Source organism: Varanus komodoensis, unplaced genomic scaffold, assembly GCF_004798865.1.
Source record: "Varanus komodoensis strain SLA01 unplaced genomic scaffold, ASM479886v1 scaffold14_1, whole genome shotgun sequence".
NCBI classification, from domain to species: Eukaryota; Metazoa; Chordata; class Lepidosauria; order Squamata; family Varanidae; genus Varanus; species Varanus komodoensis.
The window spans coordinates 26,374,364-26,398,950 of record NW_025335438.1 but is presented as its reverse complement, the minus strand read 5'-3'; the positions used below and the strand labels follow the sequence as shown (position 1 = coordinate 26,398,950).

The window sequence follows — 24,587 nt, the reverse complement described above, 5'->3', positions numbered from 1 at the left end:
ATGACAAATGCTGATACTCATGCTATGATTTTAAGCGGCTGAGACATTCGTATTATCATATATTTATTAAAACAGTAAAGCAGAAAGAAACCTTCTTTGGAATACTAGGAATTCAAGAGTGGATCATGTTCATCTAATGAGCATGTTGTTACAATTCTAAACAAAGAAGTGACATCCAGAGACACTAAAAACCTTCCAGTGCTATGGGGGAAGGTATACTGGTGATCCTAACCTTTACAGAACTATCACTAAGAAAAAAACCAAATCAAATAATCAGTTTAGCATATTCATCAATGAAACCAGTGAATGTAGTAGTATTTCATTCCAAGTAAACCTTATTAGAGCAGGGTTACAGAGGTTAGTTTATATAATAAATCATTAAAATATTAATGAAACATTATTATTTCATGTTCATAACATTATTTCATCATCATTATAGCAGTGGAACAAATTTAAAAAGGATGCATTCTCCTGATAAATAATTCCAAAATCCTGGATAAAGTTTACAGCTTAAATAATTTATCCTATTGCTTTGTACAATGCTTAAAGTAATACAATTATGTACAAAACAAATCAACTCCTATTTCATTATTTATAAATAAGATATTTTTATTTAGCAGAATCTACATTAGTATCATTTACAAAAGGAGGATTATTCTGATGCTCACCAACAAGCATTTCATACAAAAAGACACCAACTGACCACCAGTCACATTCACGTCCATAGTAACCATCACCCCCTTGAGATTTTAAGACTTCTGGGGATATATAGTCTGGCGTTCCAACTGCTGTATCACATCGTACCATACCTTCCTATAAAGAAAAGGGACAGTTATTTAAAAGAGTCACTCCTGGGAACTATCCTGGTAGAATCCTGATATCCTAGTAGGGTAGAAACAAAGGAACACTCGCACCTCCACTGACTCCTTTACACCCTGCCAATTACAATCTACAATAGACCAACCATATATGGAAGGAAAATCTAGAACATTTGGGGCATCAAGAACTGTGAAGATATTTGTTTCTGGAAAGGGCCAGGTTAGTGGAGCATTTGGCAGGGAGCTCCTCTGACCTGCTCCCATTGGGAAACAAGCATTTCTGCACATTTCAGAGCTTTCTGAGAAATGCTAAATCTCTTTTACACTTGTGCAGCAGAATCAGTGAGACCCATTGCCCACACAACAGAAGCACTGGGGGCGGGGGGCAGAAGAATCAAGAGGAGTGTATGGTCTTCACTGGATTCTGGCCTTTGAAGCAAAATATCTTCATAATTTAGTTTGGAATAATCAAAAAGAAAGCTAAATTCCAACAACTGCTGTTATCCAAAGAACATCTTTATTATTATTATTTTATTTATAACATTTCTATGCTGCACCCATCGCTGAAGCCTCAGAGCGGCTCACAAGGAAAACAAATAAACAAAGCATAGAACAGAGAAAGGATTTATTTAAAATATTTATATGCCGTCCTGTCACGAAAGCCTCAGGACGGCTTACATAAATGAAATACAATAAAATAAAATATAACATGAATAAATCATTGACCCACACTGGCTGCAGTTAAAAACATATAGGACACAATATTAAAACTTATTAAAATATTGCTGAAATAAAGGTCTTAACCTGGCACCGAAAAACAAATAATGACGGAGCCAGGCAGACCTCTCTGGGGAGTGCATTCCATAGGCGTGGTGCCACTGCAGAGAAAGCCCTCCTCTGGGTACTTTGCCTCCTAAAGTCTTTCACGGAGGGTTCCCAGAGAAGGGCTTCTGCTGCCGATCTCAGGGGGCGGGAGGGCAAATATGGAAGAAGGCGTTCCTTTAGGTATCCAGGTCCGAAGCCGTTAAGGGCTTTATAGGTAATAACCAGCACCTTGAATTGAGCCCGGACTTCGATGGGAAGCCAGTGAAGCTGATAGAGGACTGGGGTTATATGAGAATAACGCCCAGTCCCCGTCAGCAACCTGGCTGCTCTGTTTTCTTCCCAGAAGTACAAAGGATAATACTAGAGTAAAAAAAATACCAACCTTATTCATCTTCATACAGGTACCAAAATCTGCTAGTTTTAAATGACCAGATTTATCTAGCAGCATATTATCTGGCTTGACATCTCTGAAAAGAATGAATTGAATTTTAGAAGAATAATTTTTTATCAAACTAAAGGTGCAATTATTTATTTACTTAGAATACTTAAACACCAAAAATGCATTCTGGAGTTGTGAACAACAAAAAAGATAAATAAAGATGAAAATAATAGAACAGTATGTTTAAAAAGGATCAATAAAAACTGTGGCTAGTCAGACAAAAAAAAGACTTTCTGAAATAAAAATGCTTTTAGGATGGGCTCTAAACAAAGTGTTGATTCCTGTCTGAACTACAGAGGCAGAGAGTTCCTAAGAAAAAGATCCTCTCTGGGTGGACAAGACTTGTGGGGAATCATCAGGTGATCCAGGCAAATATGGTAAAAGGCACTCTGAGCCATGGCAGTTATTTGGACTTCAATGATAGATCTAGGAATTCCGCCAGGCTGCAAACCTGATCTTTCCAAAGGAGTACAACCTCACCAGGAACAGGAAATCTCCCTGACCTAAGAACCACTGAGTACAGGATTCCATCTTGAAGGAAGGATTAAGCTTCAATTTATTGACTCTCATTCAGCCTATCACTGAGTCTAGCCACTGCATAGTCTCACTTGACTCAGATTACAAAGGAAGAAGAGTTGTGTTATCATCATAATACTGAAGGCATTTGACTCCAAAATCCCTAATAACTCCTGTGGCTTCACACAGATGTTAAACATCACTGGGGTCAAATGGTACCCTCTGGAACACCACAGATCAACTGTTCAGGAGACAAGGAATAGTCACTCAGTGTTTCTCTGAAATCAACGCCTCAGGTAAGAGTAGAACCACTGTAATACATTGCCTCCTATGTTTAGTCCACGGAGTTGGTTCGTAAAAATATCATGGTTAATGGTGCTGAAAGCCAAAAAGAAACTGAATTGAACTCTCCCTGTCCATCTTTTAGTAAGTTCATTCATCAGCGTGACCAAGGCTGATTTAGTCACATAATAAAGTTGAAACTCAGACTAGAATTAATCTAGAATTCAAAAATCCATTGATTTCCATCTGTCTCAGGCAGCAGGTCAATCAATTCCTATGTTTAGATATAAACTATCTTATAACTCTCAACATGTCCAGCCATATTTTCTTAGACCAACTTATTATTTGCCAAACCAGCATTATAGCTACCCAATGTGAAACATCAGCCTCTATTTCATTTTTTATGTGCATACACAGCAAGCTACAGAGTTATTCTTCTACTGCTATTGCTTTCTGACTTGTATGTATTGAGATAGTGGATTTTAGCTTTACCCTGTTTACAAGGTGCCATATTACTTTGTATAACCAATGGAATCAGTTAAATGATCAGGATTTTAAATAAGTTCTACAATCTGCTCTGTTTTCAAAACACTAAATCTGTTCAGCTACATTCTTCTAATTAAGCTTAAAATGCCCATGAGCCAGTTCATATGCCAGGGCACCAGAGCCTGGGTTGTTTAATTTATGGATTACTGGAATGAACAGGTTTCTCTGCTTTAATTATGAACTGCCATCTTTCTTACCAGGAATGCTAAAACTATTGAAATATAATCATTGTCCACCTTTAGTTAATCCATTACATTTTCTCTACCCAAAATAGATACAATGGGTCAATACACATAATTATATTTATGTAACAAGGATTTGGTTGCAACACTGTTTGTAGTCCTCAATTTGTGGTGAAAGGGTCATGTAACTAATTTACCACAAGCACAGATTTATGGCAGGATTGTTGGAACTGAGTTTAAGAAAATAGGTGCTTAATAACAATGCCTTGGATCCTAAGTAATGCAAGTAGAAAGTCATGGTAGGAGACACTACCATTCCTTCTCTAGACCCTTCAAAAGTCCATCGCAAGGGTCAGTGGATGTTCTGGAACAGCGTGGGATTGGTTTGGTGGATTGCTATATATGCGGGAAAAAATGTCCCAAATACAGTGTCATCTTTTACCCCATCCTATGCTGTTCAGTAAAGTCCCCTCACCCTTCAGAAAGGTTAGAAGGAAGATCAATGAAGTCCCCATTCATATGCTCCCTTCCACTCATGCTACTTAGGATTCAAGCCACTATCTGATCATGTGTGAGCTGCTTCATAACAGTTTCATCACAAGCACCTAGGATCTTGCATGACCAAATGGGTCATGTGGTCTTTAAGTTAGTTTAAAAATTTAGGGACAGTTCTCAAATAAAACTTTACTTTCTAGTTCAACCCTTTTGTACAGTGTTCTGGGGAAGATAATGAGTCAGAAAGCAGTTATGTTTCTACATTACTATTGATGAAGTTTTCATACTTTCTGATAAGAATATTGAGAGTCTCAGTTACTAAGAAAACTTTAATATATACCTGTGAATAAAGCCCATGGAGTGAATTGCATCTAATGCAAGAACAACTTCTGCTGTATAAAATCTTGCCCATTTCTCAGGAACATCATAGTTGCTCATTAAATTCACAAGGTCTCCACCAGGCATGTATTCCATTACCATATAAAGATAACGGTCATCTTGGAAAGCATAAAATAACTATGGAAGAAGGCATACTAAAATTACTTCAGGTTTAAATAATATGTAATTAATATTATTGCTTTGTTTTGTTAAACATAAAGCATATTCACTTAATCATAATGATTATTAAGATTTAACAGTTAACAATATTATGAGATGGTGCTGCTGCAAGTCTCTCTCTTACAAGTCCATTGCTCTACGGACTTGTATAAATGAATCAAGCAAAAAATACAATAATCTGAAATGAACTCATTAAATGCTGTATTTTAATCACACAATTGAACACAAATACCATTACAGGAGAAATGCCTAGTGTTCAAAGAAAGTATGTGGACTATAAAATCTCCTTTTATATAGCTCCTTTTATTTTCACAACACAACCCTGACTGAAAATGACTGGCTTTCACTCATAAAAGTCAGTCACTTTCACTCAAAACTGACTGTCATTATATGAGAATAGCCCTTTAGGGAGGGGCACATCAACATATACACACACCTCTTGGTATATGGGTTCCATGGAAAGAGCAGTACTTTGTTTTGGTGAGAAACTGTGCTACTAAACTTAACTAAATTACATTGCTTGCTTAAAAGAAGTCCAAAACAAGTATTATTTTCTCAGTATCTCACTCCAGCCCCATGCCCAGGCCTTCGAAGTAGAATCATTTTGTCTTTTGCTCCTGGAGCTGACGGTACTTACCCCTAACAAGGTTTTTCAACTTCTATCAATTTCTAACTGGCTGATGTACAACTTCTGAAGGGGCCCACATTCCCCACCCCTGCTATATGCAATGAGCTCATTTTATGGAACATCTTGTATCCCAGATTTCTCTTTGCAAAGCAAATTTCTGCCTGGTTGCCAGCACCACCAGCCTTGACTGACTAAGCATGAAAATCTAAGGGCAGAACTTCCAGCAGCAGAGTTGTTTCTGAAGTTTACATAGCTTCTTCCCACCAGCTATTGATATATAAACCAAGTCAGATCAACTTGTGTAGGGCAAGAAATGTTCTTCCTGCTTTGTCTCCAGAAGTGGGTGCTTAACTCATAATAGTTTGCAGTAAGTATCATTCAGTTTATTTTCTCCCATTATCTCTTTCCTGATGAGAGCCAGTGTGGCATAGTGGTTAAGAGCATGGGACTGGGACTCAGGCGATCTGGGTTCTAGTCTCCGCTCAGCCACTGAGCCAACTGGGTGACTTTGGGCCAGTCACAGACTCTCAGCCCAACCTACCTCACAGGGTTGTTGTTGTGGGGATAAGATGGAGGAGGAGGAGGATGTAAGCTGCCTTGAGCCCTTTGTAGGAAAAAGGCAGGATATAAATCAAAAAATAAATAAAATAAATAAAAATAAAAATAAATTTTCTCAGTCTATGTAATTTATATATAAAATAAATTACAAGTCCCCAAGCAAAAATATTAACTATACCAGTGATCATTTAATTTGTTGTAAAGTAGAATTTAGAAGGTTTATGAATGAATTTCTCTGAGGGTTAACTTCCTCCAATTACTAGTTAAAGTTACTTAATGTGGCTATTTACTTTTCTCTTATATAGCACACCATATAAAATTATTTCCAACTTTCATAAAATAAAAACTGTTAAGTTTCTCTCTACTTCTGTTTTCTACATGCCAAGGACCCTGTGTGCTCTACGTAACGATGGAGACAGAGGGATTTTATACTTTCAAAAATACGGGAGGAACTGTTGTTTGTTCATTCTGTCTGCAATAGAGGAAGACCCAGGTGCAACCTCAGACCATCACCAAATACCTAGTAGAGTCAAATTTGAATGTCTGTATATAGTCAAATATATATTTCACTTTAAGACTGATCATGCAAAATTTGTGATCATGCCTGCTTTCTTACACTCTACTCTCCACCTTCTCATTTCAACCTTTTTGTAACATCTTGTCTGATTAAGAAATCTTAAAATCATGAAAGCCTGCACATTTCCGTATTGAGGCAAAATATTTTAAAAATTATTGCTTTTCATTTTTAGTAGACTTTGATTACTTAAGAAAAGACTTAGTAAACTTTGATTAAGTACTCAAGAAAATGCAAACATACTTGGAAATGGTTTAATATTGCTTAAATCTGTAAGTAAACCACTCAGTTTGTATTACTGTTGCTGATAAATAGATATTATTAAAATGGATAAATAGAACTTACCAAATTATAAACTCATTCAAGCACAGTTTTTACCAACCTGCTAGCAGTCAATCAAAATAAATCATTCAATATACCTGCACAACCCAAGGGCTATTTGCAAATGCCATGATGTCTCTTTCTTCCCAAAAGAATGCAGAATCTGATCTTTTTATCATTTCAAACTTGCTCAAAAGTTTCATAGCATAGACCTTTCGTGATGATTTGTGTCTTACCTTTAAAAACAAAAATTTAAAAATTAGCATAAATGAGAAGGTACAGTATATTTCTTCATATGACTGAGCAACAGTAATTTATTTGCCTATTTTCTATAGCACATCTGTATTTGTCTCTATTTCACAACTAAGTCTCTGCATATGAAATTACAGGTTTGGTTAACAATGAAAATCAGAACAATGTAAGTAGGGATCTTCCCTTCTTTAAAACAAGAGCAGGAAAAAACCACTTGAAAGTTTATAGCATGTGGAATAGTAAAATAATTATACGGTATTAAAACATTTTTGTCCTTAATGATAGGTTTTTAATTTTCTCTTTTTCTCAGCCATGGTTCTTAAGAACGAATGAGATAAGTAAACATGAATCTTTGAGTAACGGATGTTGACTCCTCCTAGTATAGGAGGCGATCTTGATAGGCTGGAGTGCTGGGCTGAAAACAGAATGAAATTCATAGGAACAAATGTCTATTGAATGACAACTGCAAGCACCTAGGAAAAAGAAACAAATACATCATTATAAGATGGGGAGTACTTGGTTGAACAGTACTGCAAGTGAAAAGTATCCCAGAATTGTTTTAGGTCATAAGTTGAATATGAGTCAACAATATGATATGGCTGCAAAAAGGGCAAATGCTATTTTGGGCTGCATTAATAGAACCAAATCCTGTGAAGTGCTAGTTTCCCTTTACTCAGCATGAGTAGGCCTCGTCTGGAGTACTGCATCTAGTTCTGGGTTTAAGTTCTGTGATTTAAGAAAGATGCAGACAAGCTGGAAAGGGTTCAGAGGGTGATCTGGGGACTGTAAAAAAGTCCTGTGAAGAAAGATTGAAAGAACTGGGCATGTTTAGCCTCTAGAAAAGAAGACTGAGGGGAGATATGATAGCATTATTTAAGTACTTTAATTAGTGTCACAAAGAGGAAGGCCAGGTTGGATCTCTTCTCAATCATTCTGGACTGCAGAACACAGAATAATGGGCTCAGGTTACAGGAAGCCAGTTTCCAACTGAACATCAAGAAAAGCTTCCTGACTGTCAGAGCAGTATGAGAATGGAACCAATTACTTAGGAGGTTGTGGGCTCTCCCACATTAGAAGCACTCTAGACGCAACTGAGCAGCCATCTCAGAGGAATGGTTTAACTTGGAATCCTGCACTGAGTAGGGTGTTGAACCTTATGGCCTTCTGGCTCCTTCCAACTCTACAATTTTATGATTCTGTAACAGCACTTGTGGAAATGGACTTTCCCACATGTTCCTCCCCACAGGAGTTGTCACAGATACCATGAAAAACAGAGGGAAATCAGCAAAACTTCTATCTGATTGTCTATGACTTTGTGACCTAGTATGCTTAACATTATAATCCACCATGGGCAGGTAGCCATACTGGGTTGTCTGGATGTCCAAACCTGGAATATTTCCTCAGTGCAGCTTATTTTTCAGGAACAAGCCATACCATGAGCCCATGGCTTCTTGTTCTTGTCCATGATAGATTATCATACTGTCCAAAGACTGAAGACCAATTTATTGTGCATTTCAGTGACAGACTAGAGCAAAGTAAAAACGGCCCATGTAATTCATGCTTCATGATCTTGCCAGTGACTGCCCTTCTTTGTTGTTTTGTGCCCTCAAGTTGGACCCAACTTATGGCAACCCTGTGAATGAAAGCTCTCTACAATCCCTGGTCAGCTCTTCTAAATTCAAGGCTGCATCTTCCTTTATGAAGTCAAGCCAATTCATTTTTGGTCCTCCTTTTCTTCTTCTGCCTTCTTTCTCTAGCACGATTGTCTTCTCCAGCAAATTTTGCCTTCTCATGATGTGCCCAAAGTAAAACAGCCTCAGTTTTGTATTTCTTTTTGCTTCCAGGGAAAGTTATAGTTTGATTTGATCTAGGATCCACTTGTTTGTCAAATCAGGGTGTTCATGGAACCACTTGTTTGTGTGTCAGTCCAGGCTATTCACAAATTTCACCTCTAGTACCATATTTCAAACATATCAATTTTCTTCAGGTCAGCTTTCTTCACAATACACCCATACACAGTGACTGGGAATGTAATAGTGTGGAAGATCGTGGCCTCAGCCTCTAGCAAAACATCCTTACACTAATCTTCTCTAGTTCCTTCACTGCTGTCCTTTCAGGGCTCAGTCTTCTTGCCTACACTCTCTAGTTGAATATGCAAAGCTTTCATCATCTCAATTTCTTAACTGTTAACTGTAAAGTTTTTTAATTTTCTGCCGTCATTGTTTTTCTCCCTTAAAATTTAGCTTCAGTTCTACTTTTGCACTTTCATCAAGAGAAATTACAAGTCATTGCTCCTTTCTGCCAGTAATATATCATCTTAAATAACTTATATGCCTTCTGCCGATCTTCACTCTTTCCTCTGATTCTAAACTAGCTTATTCTCCTGTAAGTTCTGTGTTCAGATTGAAAAGATAGGGAAATAAAACACACCCTTGCCTTATGCCTTTGCCTATAGGAAACCACTCTGTTTCTCCATATCCTCAATGTAGCTTCTTGTCCTCAATACAGGTAACACATCAGGGCACACCTATTTCTTTAAGGTCTAGTCTTTATTTATTTATTATTTGGGCACACCTATTTCTTTAAGGACTAGCCTCAATTAATTAATTAATTATATTTCTAGCCCTCCCATCTACCCAAAAGCTCCTTCTTGTGATCCACACAATAAAAGTCTTTGCTGTACTGTATAAAGCATGCCAGGATCTTTTTTTTTTTTTTCTGAAATTCTTTGGCGCACTCCAGAAGCTAACATATATTTGTGATATGATCTCAAATACGTACCTCTTCCTTTTTGGAATCCAGCTTGAACACCAGGCATTTCTCATTGCAGGCAAGGCAATATTCTTTGCTGCAACATCCTGAAGCATTGTTTTGCTTATATGGAAAATCAATGCACTAGTCCTATAGTTACTGCACTGTTTTGCATCAATTTTCTTGGGCATTGGGATATATATTGAACATTTCCAGGCTGCAAGCCATTGTTTTGTTTTCCATATTTGCTGGCATATACTTGCTAGGATTTGGACGGATCCATTCTCTGCAGATTTGAATACTTCTATAGATATCCCATCTACTTTGTTCCTTTCAAGTACTTTCTGAATAGCTTCCACTTTTCTAATACTGCAAGACGTTCCTCATAGGATTCCTCTTGGAAGGAGTGTGTCATCCTTTAATCTCCTCTGTACAGTTTTTCAGAAAACTGTTTCCACTTTCTCTTTATTTTCTCCTGGTCAGATAGTGAGACCCCTTGTCTTTAACCATTCATAATTTCAGTTTGAATTTCCATTTGATTTCTTGGATCTTCTGGAAGAGATCTCATTTTTCCTCCTGGAAGAGATCTCATTTTTTCCTCCTTTGTTGCTCTATTTCTTTGCACAGGTCATTATAATAGCTCTTTTTATCTCTATGTGATAGTTGCTGAAAAAATGCATTCAGGATTCTAACCTTTTTGCTTCTCACCTGTCCTTAGCTACAGCTAGTGTATCTTCTGTCATCCATCTTACCTTTTCTTTATTATTGATACAGGAACTGTCTTTTGGCTTTCTTCCCTAATAATGCCTCTATTTTCAGTCTGCAGTTCTTCTATTAATTTGATAAATGAGTAAGTCAATTAAGTTGAGTAATGGAGTGTGGACTTTAAATTCCTTAGGAATGTTATTCATGTCACAATTTGCAACTATGTTTGTGTTAATGACCTTTTTTTTAGCTTGACTCTGATTTTTTTATATTATTTTGACCATCCAATATGGTCAGCAACACAATCTGCTCCTGGTCATCTTTCTGCAGGAAGAATGCAAGTTCTCCATCTTCTGCTTCCAATTATATATTCTATTTGATTTCTGTATTGGGCATCTGGTAATATACATGTATATGGTCATCTGGTTAAAGTATGTATTTACAATACACAGATTGTTAGCTTCACAGAGTTCTCAGTCATTTTCCTGCCTCTAGGCTAAAATTTCCTACAACATTTGATTCTGCTTTGTTTCCTACTTTTGTGTTTCAATCACCTAAGATCATCATTATGGTTTTACTGCATTGTTTTATTCTATTATCAATTTCCTCTTGAATACCTGCATAAAATTTTTTGATTCCTTCTTCAGCATCTGTTGTTGGAACAGACCTGAATGATGGTTATGTTGAAAAGCTTTCCACAAATTTTATTACTTGGTCAGATTATGCATTATTGCTGTATGTGCTACATCATTCCTTAATATCACTCAATTTTTCTGCGTTTGTCATTTCCAGAGTAAAACAATTTGTGTTTGTCTGACTAAAGATGTCCCATTCCAGTTCACTTTAGTTTGCTCACAGCATGTATCTCAATGTTTACTCCATTTCCTTCTTTACGGTTTCCAGTTTGCTTTGATCCATACCTCTCATGTTCTATGTTGCAATGGTATGTTTTGTGCAGCATCAGACTTTCTTTTTATCTCTCTGAATATCAGCCACTAGAATTACTTTCAGCTTTGCTTTAGTTGTGCCATAGCACTATTTCTATTTGTCTTTGACAGGGCATCTACATGGAATGAAGCAGAGATGTCAAAGCTGGTCCTGCTAGTACCCCTGCCCTGTTCTACAACTATCTGTTTTTTTACCTGTTGTGAATATTTGCAGGGTTTTGGACTGGGAAGTAAATCAAAGAGGAAAATGGGCAAATTTAAAATCTAAGAAGAAAATGCAGAGAAAAGCTGCAGAAATATAGGAGCTGGGAAGTAAATGGACAGGAGATGTATGCATCTAGAGTGATGGTCTATATAATGCAGATGCACAGAATTCTCCTCCATTATTTCCCAATCTTTAGATTTGAGAGTATTTCCCCTCCATTTATTTTTGAGCCATTAAATTTGCATACATTTCTGAGTGCAGTTTTAGAACTATCAAGGAACTGTAAGAGCTACAGAAGTAGTTTATCTGAAAAACAAATGAAAAAGTGGTGATGGTAGTGAGGAGTACCTCCCTTTTCTGGAGTAGCTGGAGCCTAGAGAAAGTGTTGAAAAGATGGACAATAGCAAAACCTGTAAGTTCAACATTTAAAACAGTGAGGATTACATTGCTAAGGGAAAAAACGGTGTTCCCCCATCATTCTGGCATACATTATTGGTAGTTTTCAACTGACAACTTCAAGTGGTCCCTGACAACTCTGTTCAAATCAATCTAAATATAGTCTTGCCTTGTCCTGCCATTAACTACTTCACAGCCCTACTTACAGTTGAAACAAAGAAATTAAGCAGAAGAGGCCACACAAATAGGACAACAGAAAGGTTGACCATCATAATAGCAGCAATAATAATTTTAGTATGAAAACAGTGACACAGTTTTCAGGGACAAAAAAGCCAACTGAGCTTCTATATAAAAGAAGACAGAGAGCAAAACGGAGTAGCAATCAAGGTGCAGAGGGGGAGATAAGATGGGTTGTGCTACAAAGTCACTGTGAAATGTTCTGAAGGAATGTAGGGGAAGGGGGGGAAGCAAACAACGCATGATCACCCTGAATGTCTACTGGGTGTATTTTGGATTATCCTGTGAACAACCAGCCCAATGTAGCTTCCTCACAAAGTGGTTGAATGAGATGTGCAAATGCACCCTTTTGTAGCATGCTAAAGGCCAGAGAGATGGAAGGGGAAATATGCGTTGATCAGCCCTTTTATGCACATGTAACTCTCAATCTAACCCATTTTACAATAGTTATAATAACAGCTAATCTTATTCCTATAGAAAATAGCAGCCTACCAATTGAACTTCCCCAAATGCTCCTCTGCCAATCACTTTCACCACTTCATAATCTTCAGCTTTCATACGGAGATCTCTTATTTTGTTTATTGTGTCTTTATCTGTGAGGAAAATACAAAGAGAAAAACTGAAGTACATGACATAATAAGCACATGTATACTGGTCTAGAAATATATTTTCTAAGAAAGATGTACTCAACAAACATGTCACACTATTTATATTCCATTTGCTGGTAATTTCTCACAACATCTGTTGCTTGTTAAAAACTCAAATTATTTAAATACAACAGTCTGTTCCTTTCCCAGCTCTTTTTCTGAGCTGCAAATATCTCCCTTGAATCTTTGAATGGTTAGTTTTATTCCCATGGCAACATACAAATGTCAAACACATAATACAACTTCATGGCAAGAACAAATCAGGAGCAGTTTAATTTTAGTTTGATACTTAAAATATTTGAAACAACTCATTATAACAGAAGGTTTCTGGTCATCACTTTATACTCAAATCTAATACTCTGCAAAAGTACTATTACTAATTGAAGCAGTTACAGTTCAATGTTTAGCCTTTCTGCTCTTTTCATTTTTTTAAAAAAGCATAGCTTACCATGAAAATATAAGCATGTCAGCCTGCATTTTTTAAATAAAACTATCTGCCAATAAACTACAGTAATCTAAATTCCCAGTTGTCGGATATTCTAACTCCAAATTTGGTAACGTGCTATTTTAATCTACATGGGTCAACACTGGCATGAGATTATAGAAAAAGCATCACATCTCAATTTCTGTAGTTGTAAAATGCAACTATTAAATAGCTTTTTCTAATGAAAATTCAAAGGCATAATATTTGTATACTAGAATTCTGAAATAATTGGACCTTTAGAAAGAAATATAAATGCAAGCTCCCTCCCACAGCTCTTATTACTGTAAATTATCAATCTAATTCTCCTTGGGAATTGGTGATATTGTACCATTTACGAACATAAAAAAGATGACACCAAGTAGTTTATCTATTTTCAAAGAATACAAACTGAGGTCTGAAGAGGAAGTAAAAAAGCCAGACCTGGCTGTATAATTTTTATTCATTTATTTATTTTATTTAACGCATTTCTATCCTGTCCTGTACAAAAGTCTCAGGATGGCTATGCCTAATGAACTACACTGAGACTATTAGCTCAAGGAATAGACAACTTAAAGAGAGGCAAAGTGGCTTTCTTAATAGTGGTTTTCTTCCACTCCAAATATCAATTTAGTCTAATTATCTGCCTCAGGTTTTCTGTAACTGCTCAGGTAGAGAAAGTCTACAAGAATTCTTACATCTCTAAAGGTTTTTTCTTCTTGCAATTACCTCTAACTGCAAACTTTACCTCCTACAAAGGGGATTCAGGAAAGCCAACTGGCCCACTCACTCTCTTTTCTCCAGTGCATGCTTCTACATGGGCTCCAATACTCCTCTGAGGGTGAAAAGAGGCTGGGGAATCACACATGATAATCAGCTAGTTAAACTTGTTTGTTTGATTGTTTAGGGGGTTGTTCCTGCCTGATAAGTTGGAGGCTAGGGAGAAGCTGGTAGAAATTGGAGTGCTCTGTGAGCCTTATTATTTTGTTTATGCTTATTTGGAAAATGTGCATGTATGCATACTTGATTGTTTTAGGGGATGTGTAATTGTTTTATATGCCTCTCTTTTTAGTGGTGTAGTTTGGCTATTTGCCTGCTTGGATTTTGTTTGGAGGCTGTAACAACGAATGCCCTTCTCCGGGAACCCTCTGTGAATGATATTAGGAGGGTGAGTACCCAGAGGAGGGCTTTCTCTGCGGTGGCGCCTCACCTATGGAATGCGCTCCCCAGAGAGGCCCGCCTGGCGCCATTGTTATTTGTTTTTCGGCGCCAGGCTAAGACCTTTTTATTTAAAACTTATTTTAATTGTTAAATTATTGAATTAATTAGGATTTTAAAATTTTTAGCCGAGAATGCATCAGGGGTTTTTAAATGGTTTTTTAAAATTGTTATATTATTATTATTATTATTATTTATGTATGTTTTTATGTATTCTTTGTGAGCCGCCCCGAGGCTTTGTTGCGATAGGGGCGGCATAGAAACGTTTCAAATAAATAAATAAATAAATAAAATAAACAAGGTTATTTGCTTAGTTGTCCACCAAGACAGTCATTTTGTGGCAGTGCCCGTAACAATTTATCATCTTATATAGTTCTGTAATTGGGATCTATGAAAATGAAAATATTACTCATAATTAATTATTCATATCTATAAAGGTTATGAGACAGAGCGTAATTAATTCACCTAATTCATCTCTAAGACTGCATTCCCTCTGTAGGAAAAGCCATTAGGAGATAATGATCACACCAACAAGATGTAGAAAGGAAATATAAAATCAACTCCCTAGAAAACTAAGCACTACACAGACTACAATGCTGTTCTTTCTCATGAACTCAACACCCCATATGCATCCCTGTTCACGACTTGATTGTTTTTTTATTGCCTGATATGACTGTGAGATTTGTTAGATGGAATGCTCTACCTACCGTTAATGCAAATGTCTACAAATACTGAATTTGTCACATATGTATACAACTCTTTTAAAAATCCAACAAAATACTAGTTTAAAGACAAGTATGTGCCTTGCAGGATCGAATAAGGAAGAAGTAACATGGTATAGACTGGAACATCATCATCAACATCAGAAATCCACCGACATATATACTTACATTTATTTAAGAAGGTGTCTATGTTTTTATTTTTTCTTAAAGCAGGAAAATCCAAATCATACACCAATGCATCTAATCCATCCTAAGGAATAAATCAGATTTTTAATACACAATTATATGTACTGCCTATACAACTTTTCATATACCTTGTTTTAACTGTTTAAAGGAAAGTTCTAATTTAAAGGATTTTTCATACTGAAGTCTATAATTTTAGGTGTACAAAAATACCTTCCATCTTACACAGTAATCATTTTATTTCTTTATTATACTGTGGTTCTGCTCTGACATAACAACCAGAAATATGTTAAATATTCTCAGTTTGTTGGGACATAGAAATATTTGCAAAATGTATAGCTTCACTGTCAGAAAACAAATACATGTGAAGCAGAAAGATGGTCTGATTCAGTGCCTCTTGCAAAATGCATTCTTAATACTAAACCATTAGAGCAATCAATCCAAGGGTGCCAATCTATATGACAACAATGCAAACCATCAGCCCCCTGTCTATGACAGTGATTCAGTCACTACAAGAAAAAACATGGCACAGTCATGGTGTATGTATATAGGCTATATAACTAAAGCAAAGGCATCATTATGTTTAAACTACAGTTTGGTAAATAAAGGCCATACTGCTTTGTAAGATGGCACAGTTGCAACAAAATATAGTTACATTAAAAAGTTCAAATTCAAATCCAGGGCTCCTCAAACTTTTTCAGCAGGGGCCAGTTGAAAGGCGGAGGCGGTGGGTGTGGGTGTGGCAAGGTGGTGCATGTGGCAGGTATGGGCACAGGTGTGGTGAGGTGGCAGCGGCAGGCACGGGACTGGGCATCCCCAGCCTGGCCGCCCCCGGGCTCACATAATCAAAAGGCCAGGCGGATAAATGGGCATGGCGGGCCAGATTCAGCCCATGGGCTGTAGTTTGAGAACCCATGTTCAAATCACTATAACAACATGCGGGTCAAATCAGTTCAGTATCCTGAATTTAATAATGTTGAATATATTTTGATCAGTTTCTCTGTAATATATTTTCAATATTATTATATAGTATTTGCACTTTGTAGAGCACTAATAACACAGCAAACACTGAGCTTACCTAGCCATGGTATACACAGCATCAAAATGGATGGATAAAAGTAGATTTTAAAAAAATAAAGTAAGATTTTGAAAAAGAATTGCTATAAAAAGCTTCTCATTTAAAAACAGATTGGCGTAAAAATGAAATCTAATAAACACATATACAGCACAATCCTATGTGTGATTATGTGGAATTAATTCAAGTCCTATTATGTTCAGTGGTGCTTATTCCTCATTAAATTTGTAAGAAAGTTGCGGAGGCACCAAATAGAATAGTTATGGGTAGGAGGAGGTTTGGCATTTAGGATGGAGGTGGCTAAATAAGGGGAACTTGGAACAGACGTCACTAAAAACATAATAAGCCAATAACTGCAAGAAGTTTGGAAATGTTTACAATTAAGCCACTGCCATTGGGGAGCCAACTGAAATCTTCTACTAGATGCAAGGCCAGATTAATTAATCCATAGCACGTTGGCATGAGCTTACTTAATTATCTATTACATTTTTAATCTGACTTTTCCTGCAAGGAACCCAAGGCAGCTTATGCAATCATCCTCTCCATAACAATCCTGAGAGGTAAGTTAGGGTACAAGTCAGTCACGGGCCTGGTCACCCAGAGTGCTTCATAGCTGAGTGGAAATTAGAACTCAGATCGCCTAAGTTCCAGTTCAACTTCACTATAAGGAGGTTGCTGAACCTACAACAGACTGTTGTATTATCGGAACCTGGGATACCTCCTAAAACCAATTTGTGGGTTCTGGAAAGCTGAGAGTAAGCCACCTGACAAAAGTGGCAAAAACGTTTTGCTGCTCTTGGTGATCTTTGCCCACTCCACCACCAATGAAAGCCATTCCACCCTGCAAGTCTTTAAAAAGCACATACACTGAAAAAAAGTGTATACCCTGAGCCTAATCCTATTGGATTTTTTTCTGTTTCATGTTCATTTTACCCACTGATTTTTAAAGTACAAAAATTAATAGAAATTGGTAGTATATAAAAGTTAAAAAGCTACATTCCTTTGGAAGATTGGATGTGTCCCAACCAAAAATGTCATTATATATTGTCTTTTCTTAGGGAAAAAGTATAATATATGTTTAATATATTATCTTTTTCATCCAAATTTAATTACCATTACAGGTAGTACTACTACTAAGAAATAAGTTAGGAATAAACTTATTTTTGTTTATGCTTAATATTAAGGATCAAGTGGGCCTAAAGTACAAAATTCTCAACTTATGTTTGCTCTACTAACAATTATCCAATTAAACATTTTCGGCTTAACTCACCATTAGATCTTGGTCACTCTTTTATAAGGGTAGGCCTCAGAGGGGCAGAGACAAAATTCAAATTTTAATGTAGCAGCTCCCAGAGATACCTGCTTCTTCTTTTTCATTTTTTTCAAGTCTTCCAAATAATATTAGCATTAAGTATGCACCATTTAAACCATAACTGAAAGTAGTATCAGCTACTGAGTTACTTTCCACATCTCATTGTTAGACCCTGATCTCTTTCCAACCTTTTATTGTCTATAGCAGATAAACCCCAAGTGACAGCATCTTAAACTGCCATTCAGAATAATTTGTTTTAAAGACTACACCATACCTGCACAGATTTAAAATTTGAATGAGATGGACTAAAGTTGTGACAAAGACTATATGCCTTGCAGTAACTCTTTATATATTGTTGGTTTGGCTTCGTTATCCAAAAGCAGATAATTATATGATGAATGTATAGAGCCTGGGCGATCAGGTTGCTTACCTGTAACTGTGGTTCTTTGAGTTGTGAACTCACACATATGGGTTTAATGCAAAAGTTTGAGAAAAGTCATGCAAAAGCTAAACAGAGTTTTAAGGCATAGCTCCTACCCACCTCCTCTGTACATACTTTTGAATCCTGCTTTGTTGGAGTAAGAAAAGCTTTCCACTTGACAATGCATGAGGCCTAGGTAGAAGCTTTATTTGAAGCAGTTGCTACTTCCAGGAGCTTTTTGAAAATTTGATTAGGTTGTCCAATTTCCAGGCAGTGAAATGCAGTGTTCACATCTGGGTACCTAATCTCCCAGTTTCTCATTTTGAGGAGATGAGGGAGATGGAAAAAATGTGGCTGGATACAAGAAATATCAAAACCACATTTGTCTTGGCCACCAGAGGATTTTCAAAATTAAACTGATCCCTATCATCCAATACCTAGTTCACCACTCATGTCACTAAAGGGAAAGAGTAGAACAAATAAATTAAAATGCCTCTCCAGTGACAGAGGAAAATGTCTCTGATTCTGAGCTCTGATCAGTTGACCTGCAGGAAAAAAATGTATTTTCAGTTTACTGCTGTAGCAAAGACATAGCAAGTTCAGATACCCCACATCTGTTCAAATGTGACTGTTGGAGAGAGCTACTACTTGTGTGGAGTAGTTCCCCATCTGTGTGAGTCTGTAAGAATGCTGGACATTCCTGAGAGGTGTTTGGTGACTGGTGGTAAAGCGTTCACTCTGTCGTGGGAAGTACCCCTGTGAATTGTTAGGTTTGAGATACGATATCAGGATTTTTCTTTGTTGACCTGCAGGACAAGAGATCCCAGAAGGAAAAGAACAATGTTGATGCTGGTAGTAATGAGAAGGGACTCCAAACAGCGAGTGGAAAAATGACAAAACCATGACATTTCAGATGTGCTATACTTTATAAACAATCTCAGAGCCATGGCAAGGCAGAAATGGAAAAGCTTTTTGTCCAAGGCAAATCTAAGAAAAGTACAAGTAACAGGATATCTCGGATCCACCATAACAAACCAGTCTCCCCAATGCAAGAGGAGAATGAGAGAGCACACAGTCATCCTGAATTTCTTCAGACAGATTTTACAACTGATGTCCCAAAAGTCAAGTATATGTTGAAGAGCACAGTCCTTTTTTGGTACTGTAAAGTAAATATGAAACAAATTGGTAGCCATAAAAGGGAGCATTTCCATCGTGCCCATGTTCAAGAGAATAGCGATTTCTTCTCTTAGAACCCAAGCAGGGTAAATAGAGTAGAAGATTCCCATGTCTGTGGAATAATGTCTGTGGAATAAATGGAATAATTTCATGAGATGATACAGAGTACCCACTTAGCAGTGGTGATGGACATCCAGGCTGGAAGAAAAACTACCAAGCCTGTTCTGGTGAAGGTGAACCAGAAGTGAGATACCTCTGTAGAAAGCAAATAAATTTAGATTGATTGGTTTTTTAGTATGAGTAGGTTGGTGGTTATGGTTCTGAAAAGTCCTCCTGTTCAAGCCTTGTTTGGAAACTTGGAGAGCCTGAGCTGATTGGTGCTGAATTAAGTATTGATATTGCCAGAACAGACATGGTCAGAGGCTGCTGAAGAGGAAGATTCCAAGTAGATGTCTTCATTGTATAGACAGTCAAAAGTATCAAAATCCTTCAATGGGAAGTTCTCCATTCCAGATCTAGCTTCCCGGTGGAGTCCTACATATAAAGCTTGGAACGGCAGTGAAATTTAAGTGAAATTGGAGCTGCAGTGGCCATGTGACAGGCTGTGTTAATTTGTTGCCCTGCTAGTCTTTTGGCTTCAGTCTGGAATATTGATAGGTACTTGGTGTCTTCCATGTGATGGCTGAGGAGGGTAGCTGCTTTTTCTCATAACAATGTTGATAGGCTGCCATGCATGCCTCACAGTTCACTACAGAGAGTCCGAGGGCTTCAGTGGAGTAAATCCTGTGTTCCATCAGGTCTAATTTTCTCCCCTCTGAATTGAAAGAGACAATTTTGTCTCATGTTTGATGATGGAAATGGTGACTCAGTTTATCTCTATCCCCATATTCATAACAATGTCATCTTGCCAGTGAATGCTCTTCATAATAATAGAAAGAAGACCTATAAAAGTGGCTTTGCCAAAGCACATCATAGTGATCATGAAGAAAACATCCTAAGGAAACCACTGAGGTCTGTTGTATCAAGGAAATCTATACTTGGAGAACATTCCTGAGAGAGGTCAAGTATGGTTTTCATGAGAAATATTCACTGGATTCATCCTATGATACCAAGAACAGGTACTAGATTTCAACTAGGGCACTACGGTCTCATGAGAATTGTGGTTTCTCTATGATTGGCTTTGGCAATCTTGCACTATTCTGAAGTGCTGTCTGTACCAAGGGTGGCTGATTTGGAACTGAAAGATTCAGATTTTATGATGGACTCTCTTCTGAATTGTTTTTGGATTTTATCTTTCTGTCCTGATGCTGAGAGTGCGTATTTTGGGATTTGGTCTGTTTGATGTTTATGACAGCACCAAACAGTTTTGCTTTATTGGTAGATGCAGACATCTGAAGTTGTCTTAGTCCTAGTACCACAAACATTTGCCCTGAAGCACTTTCCATAGTAGACACTGTAAAAAACAGAAAGAACCACAGCTGGCTTTTTGCAAATAGAAACTGAGGTAGTATGCTGAGCCTGGTTCAGTGTGGCCATGTCTGTGGCTAACAGGGCACAGAGCATGCTTTTCTGTTTCTTTGGGCCTGCTTCGTTGGCATCTGAAGTGTTAATCAGTAAATATTAACTTTCAGCCAAAGCAGTTATACTTTTTGAATAAAAACTCAAGGAATATATGAAAAGGAAGGAAGGATAATTCTGTTTCAGAGAGGACAGCGAAATTCCTGCAAGTTTTAGTTTAGTTTTTGTTGTTGTCTATCATGCTGTGAAAGAATATTCCGAGCGGTAATGGTTGCTGTGGTGGACAAAAAGGAACTGAGATAGGCAGAAGCCACACCCAGAGTGTGCACAGATGAGGTGGATAGGACTCCCATCTAAAACCATTTAGCTCTGAAATGTTCTAAATGACTGTTCTGCACAGAAACATAGCCTTATGTGTGAATCACAGAGATCAAAAAGTAGAACCAGACTTGTATCCCTGAAAATGGAAGGGTTCCTTCCATTCATGGAGGAAACCAGGATGCAGTTGAGGTTTTGTGCTAGAGGAAAAGGGTGAGACAATGGTTTTACTGAATTCCCTCTTCCCCTTGAAGCCCCAGGATTATCTCCCACAAAGTCACATTTCCTTGATGTTGAATATGAAGCCATGAATTTTGACCTGTATTATAAAGTCAAAAACATAAGCAGGGAATGATAGATCCTGATCAGGTTTCAGGTACAAGTGAATCACTAGATGGTATTACTTTTTCCTCAGTAATTAGCTACTTCCATTGTTAATTGAAGGGAGGCATACACACACATAATGTATGATGTGCTGAAACAACATATATTTGAATTGCTATCTGTTCCAATAAAATATTACTTTTGACCAGTACAACATGGCTCTTTGATGAAAAGGGGCACAGGCACCCAATATTTTTCAAGAAAAAAATCCCCCAGTCAACATAAAAAATGATAAAGTTAAACTTATATAGTATTTACTGCCATACCTCTCACTACATTTCTATTCTCATATATTATACATAGCTTAGAGAAACTGATTCTGAAAATATATTATTTATGATATTTCTGTACTTTTTATTATTTATTAGATTTATATCCCACCTTTTTAATTTTAAAAAAAGAACTCCAAAGTGGCTTACATGATTCTCTTTCTCCTGCTCTCAACCTTATCCTCACAACAACAACCACCCTATGACGTAGGTTGGGCTGACAGTCTGTGACTGGACCAAAATTACCCAGTTGACCCATTTGAGTCCCCGTCCCACACTCTTAACCACTACACCACTCTGGCTCTCACACTATAATAGCATAATAGATTATGTTTTCTGTAGGTGAAGTTGAAACATGCACTAATTAGGAATTTAACATGTCAAAATTCTAATTATTACATTACTGTAATTACATTATTGTACTGATCTATGTAGGAAAAATCAAAGTCCCAAAACCTATGCATTTACACTGTGTATGCCTTTTCATTAACGGGTTACATTCTTTAATACATGAGAAACATTAGTAATACACAATTTTAATACATGTGAAAGAGTATTGCTTTCACAGTTATCTTATTCTTCCCCTGAGTTTTCATGTATAAAGGTCACAATAGAAACATAGAAACAGAGCAAGTCAGAAGGGGTCTTCCGGGCCATCTAGTCTGACCCCCGGCTCCAGCCGGCTCCGCTCACGACATGTCCACCATGTGCATGTCCAGCCTATCTTTGAACACCCAAAGAGTACAATAATAATTAGCATGTACTTACACAAGCTATACAATGTTCACCAAATAGAGTAGCTAATTATTTCATCATACTGCCAAGTAGTAGCAACCTAGAAACAATACTATGTATCTATATGGCCTATTTTGGAAGAGAATGAAGAACAGTCCTGCTAAATATAGTGGAATAATATGATAAATATCACAACAAGAATAATAGACAATCAGATTCAGCTCCCACCAAGTCTTTTAACCACAGGCAATGCTATATAAATACATATTTTCAAACACCTCAGGTCTAATGATTGTTTCCATAGTACTCAAACAATTTTAAAACAAATGTATTTTTAAGTTGCTTGAAACTCAGATTTTCCAAACAGTCTAATTATTTTGCATACCAGAGAGAGAGAGCTGGAGGGAGAAGCTATTTTGTTTTGTTAATATTTTGAATATTTATATCATTAATTCAATGATTCAGAGATTTATTAAATCTAGAACAAGATGCTCACATTACATACCTGGTCATTTAACAATTTGAAGCTAAAATAGGCATGACCAATGGTTGATCATGCCCAAATGAAATGTCTTCCCAAGTATTTACCGTATCTTAATGGCCAGTTAGTGCAAGCTTCTTGCTAGCTGGGGTTTTGTTGGAAGAGACAGGGTAAGCAAAACTGGAAAGAGCAACAGTGGAGATCTCCATGGTTATGACTAGCAAAAGAGGTGTGGTTATCTACTTTTCTTCCCAGGACATCAAAATAATACAGCAAACAGTGGGAATAAAAACCGGAAGCCTACAGAACACATGCTTGCCATGCATAAGTGTTTAAAAAGGCTACAAGCGTAACTCTCTTTTATAATTTTGTTTCTCAGCCTGTGAAAATTTGATTTTTAAAATCAAATTGTTTTCATTTCCGTTGCTCCAGATAATTTTTCTATTGAATCAGGACATGACTAACCTATGCAAACATGTAGCTCAGCTACTGTGAGGAGCAAGTTATTTAAGAACCAATGAGAATTTGATAAGTATACATGCAAATTTTTTATCAGATCAAAGCAGCATTTTGTTTCCAACAGTGGCTATATTTTCAGAAAGCTTGCAAATAGTGAAAGCAATAGACTTCCCTTGTTTGTTGTCAACACCTGGCATTTGCAGGCATACTTTGTCTGAATGTGGAGATTCCTTTTAGCTGACAGCCACAGACAAGCTGAAGATCAAGAAGGAACTGTGTGTATAGTAGGGGTGCAGGGGATCTTTTCATAAGCTCAGCACAGCTGAAAGCTTAGCCTGGAATACAACTTCTATGCAACTTCACCTAGATCCCAACAGCTCAGCATTACAATACACTTGATCTAGAACTATACTGCTGAGGTTCAGGATGAAGTAAATAGCTGGCCTTGAACTCTCTCACAGTTACTTGGAAACCCAATGAACATAATGAGATCTTCTGTATAAATATGCATAGTAGCAAGTTGTTAAGGGCTCTTCCCCTTCTCTGTTTAGAATGGGTAACTTCCTAGAGTTGGCAGGGGCTCCACTGTCCTCCTGGAACACACCAGCCACACACCAGTATCACTCAATTTGCCATGGTGGCAGTAAAATTGTGGCCTTTTTGCAAGGCTTCCTGAAATGTGCATCTTACAAGCAACGCAACCATCTTGTCATGCTGTTTCCTTATAAAATTGCTGTAATTGCTCCTCTTGCAGCAAAGTTGAATATGGGACATTGGAAAATATTTTGTAGGGTGCCAGGCAACCCATGTTTTCACTACCTTTGGCTTAAGAGAATCAGCAGAGGAATGATCAATAAGGATCAGAAAGGACACTTTCCTTAGTTCTCCTATCCAGATTCTTAAAGCTCTGGACTTTACAAACTATAGAATATTGTGACTTCATTGATGCATAGTTTTCTGCCCAAAAATACTTA

The 24,587-nt window shown here is 37.2% G+C and overlaps 1 protein-coding gene across 3 annotated transcripts in view; it reads right to left on the bottom strand.

Annotated features, from left to right (window-relative positions):
• ROCK1 (Rho associated coiled-coil containing protein kinase 1) overlaps positions 1-24,587 on the bottom strand; it is a 111,062-nt gene that overhangs the window by 75,607 nt on the left and 10,868 nt on the right. For all 3 annotated transcript variants that reach the window (XM_044424240.1, XM_044424241.1, XM_044424242.1), the window contains exons 2-7: positions 15,451-15,532; positions 12,728-12,828; positions 6,841-6,978; positions 4,444-4,619; positions 2,026-2,110; positions 669-813 (exon numbers count right to left, since the gene is read on the bottom strand). In XM_044424240.1, coding sequence (XP_044280175.1) covers positions 669-813; positions 2,026-2,110; positions 4,444-4,619; positions 6,841-6,978; positions 12,728-12,828; positions 15,451-15,532 — 727 coding nt within the window. The remainder of the gene's footprint in view (positions 1-668; positions 814-2,025; positions 2,111-4,443; positions 4,620-6,840; positions 6,979-12,727; positions 12,829-15,450; positions 15,533-24,587) is intronic.